Source organism: Arachis hypogaea, chromosome 7 (assembly GCF_003086295.3).
Source record: "Arachis hypogaea cultivar Tifrunner chromosome 7, arahy.Tifrunner.gnm2.J5K5, whole genome shotgun sequence".
Classification (NCBI taxonomy): Eukaryota; Viridiplantae; Streptophyta; class Magnoliopsida; order Fabales; family Fabaceae; genus Arachis; species Arachis hypogaea.
In genome coordinates, this window is record NC_092042.1 from 57,173,381 (window position 1) to 57,175,901 (window position 2,521).

The following is a 2,521-nucleotide window of genomic DNA, read 5'->3' on the forward strand; positions in this document are numbered from 1 at the left end:
CGGTATAGAATTTATCAAGTGATCAATCGTAGTATAGTCTAAACCAACGCAAAATTCATCATCAAACAAATCTACAATCTATATCCGAGAGTACTAGTCTCCCGAGTCGTTCTCCCTTGGAATTGCCAAAATGTGCATCTTATTGATTTAGTAAGCCTTGTTGGAATTCTTTGAAAGTTTAGCAAAGTAATGAGAAACAAACAATCAATTATCAAAAGACTTGGCTTAGGGTTGGCATTAGAAATTCTATCCTTATAGTCCATTCAATGTTGACAACAATTAGGCCTTGCTTCATTTAGTTATCCCCTAAGTATAGAAGAAAATCAAATGAAAACAATCAACTTGAGTCACAAGTCCTAGCTTCACCTCATGGGAATCTAGCTTTAGTGCACTCCAAGCCAACTAGCAATCCCTAATTCCAAATCAACTATTGATATAACTATTCAACTTCTTCCAATGACCAAACCCCATGCCAAGTACAAAAACTCTACTCCATGGCTAGTGTTGACATTTTATCAAACATGTAATGAGCAAAAAGGAAAGTCATAGTAAAATGAGAAGAAAAATAGAATTGAAAGTATTGCAACACAAGAATCTATCACCAAGCCTCAAAGAGTAGCAATGGAAAGCAATTCTCAAAGAGTTAATGAAATTCAAAATTGCAACATTAAATTCTAGATCTATGAGAGTTGATCAATTACAACTACTTGAATTTGGAGAAGAAAAATCTATGACATGAGTAAGATGGAATGAGAATTGTAATGGATCTCACCAAAAATGATTGAAAATTCAGAAATTGGGTGAAGATGAACCCTAGTGAAGAGCTTGGAATCTTTTCCTCTTCTTCTCTCCCCCAAAAGTGAAAACTAACTCTCCTCCCAAAATATCTAAAATCTAGCAAAATGAACTAAGTGTCTTTTACCCTTGCTCCCTTAGTCTTTTAAGCCTTTTCCCGCCAAGGCATTTCCCAAAAGTGGGATTCTTAACTACCTCCACGCCTAAGTCACGTGACTTCTTAAAAAAAACACATTCGCAAATCGGCGCGCACGCGCAGGGTACGCGTACGCGCTGTTGAGGCGTCTTGTAATGTGCGCGGAGGCGTGATGTACGCGTGCGCGTCGATGAGGATCCTGGCTTAGCCGCTACTCAAGCCGGCTCGTGGCTTGGCTCTTAGTCTCAGCTTCACGTTGCTCTTATCCGCGCGGGCGCGCCAAGTGCGCGCACGCGCCTATGCGGAAATTTCCAAAGCTCAATTCTCATGCTTCCTTCCTTTGCACCCGTCTTCCTTCTCTTTTCCTGTCCATTCCTACTCTATATCCTGAAACCACTTAACACACAAGTCACGGCATCGAATGGCATCAAGAGAAGATTAGAAATGTATCTATTTTAGTGCAAAATAAGCATGTTTTCATTCACGAGGCAAAACTAGGAAAGGAATGCAAACTCTTATATTCTCATATAGAAAGTGTGTGGAATCATTGATGAAACCCCTAAAATCAGCACAAGATAAACCCTCAAAATGAGGTTTGTCACATAACGAAATGCCACAACAAGCTATATTGGAAGTAGATTGTTTGATGTATGGGACATAGACTTCATAGGGCCTCCCCCCTCCCCAATCATACTCAAACAACTACATATTGGTGCTTGTAGATTATGTGTCCAAGGTGGAGGCAATACCTCTAACTACAAATGATGCCAAAGTTGTGATGAACTTTCTCCAAATGTATATATTAAGCGGGTTTGGTGTCCCAAGGACCTTGATCAGTGATGGGGGGAAGTCACTTCTACAACAAACAGTTGGATTCTCTTCTTTAGAGATATGGAGTCCGACATAAGGTGACTATCCCCTATCATGCTTAGACAAGTAGACAGGTAGAGGTTTCTAACAGAGAACTCAAGTGGATCTTAGAGATGACCATGAGCACCTCAAGGAAGGACTGGGCTAGGAAGATAGATGATGCTCTCTACGCTTACCGGACAGCTTTCAAGACTCTTATTGGTAGGTCTCCTTATCAGTTGGTGTATGGCACGGCCTGTCATTTTCCTGTGGAGTTGGAACATAGACCTTACTGGGCTACTAAGTTCCTCAACTTTGATCTCAAGGCTGCAGAAGAAAAGAGACTTCTCCAACTCAATGAGCTTGATGAATTCAAAATAGCAGCGTATGAGAATGCCAAAATTTACAAGGAGAAGACCAAACTGTGGCATGACAAGAAAATAACCACTAAAACATTTAAGTCAGGCTAGAAAGTACTCTTCTTTAACTCAAGATCTTTCCAAGGAAGCAGAAATCAAGGTTATCAGAGCCTTTTCTAGTCACTAAAGTATCTTTTTATGGCCATGTGGAAGTCATGGAAGAGAACTCCGATAGGAGATTCACTATCAATGGCCATAGGTTGAAGCACTATCTTGATGGTGGCAACGTCGATCATCGAAGGACTACTCATCTCCTAACCTAGTAGGATTGAACCATCAAGCTAGTGACGTTAAAGAAGGGGTTGTTGGGAGCCAACCCAAT

At 40.7% G+C, this 2,521-nt stretch overlaps 1 protein-coding gene across 1 annotated transcript; it reads left to right on the top strand.

Annotated features, from left to right (window-relative positions):
• The first annotated feature begins 1,914 nt into the window (after positions 1 to 1,914).
• LOC112701497 (uncharacterized) lies at positions 1,915 to 2,250 on the top strand. Its single transcript, XM_025752247.1, has one exon. It carries the CDS (start codon positions 1,915 to 1,917, stop codon positions 2,248 to 2,250), a length of 336 nt encoding a protein of 111 aa, XP_025608032.1.
• The last annotated feature ends 271 nt before the right edge of the window (positions 2,251 to 2,521 follow it).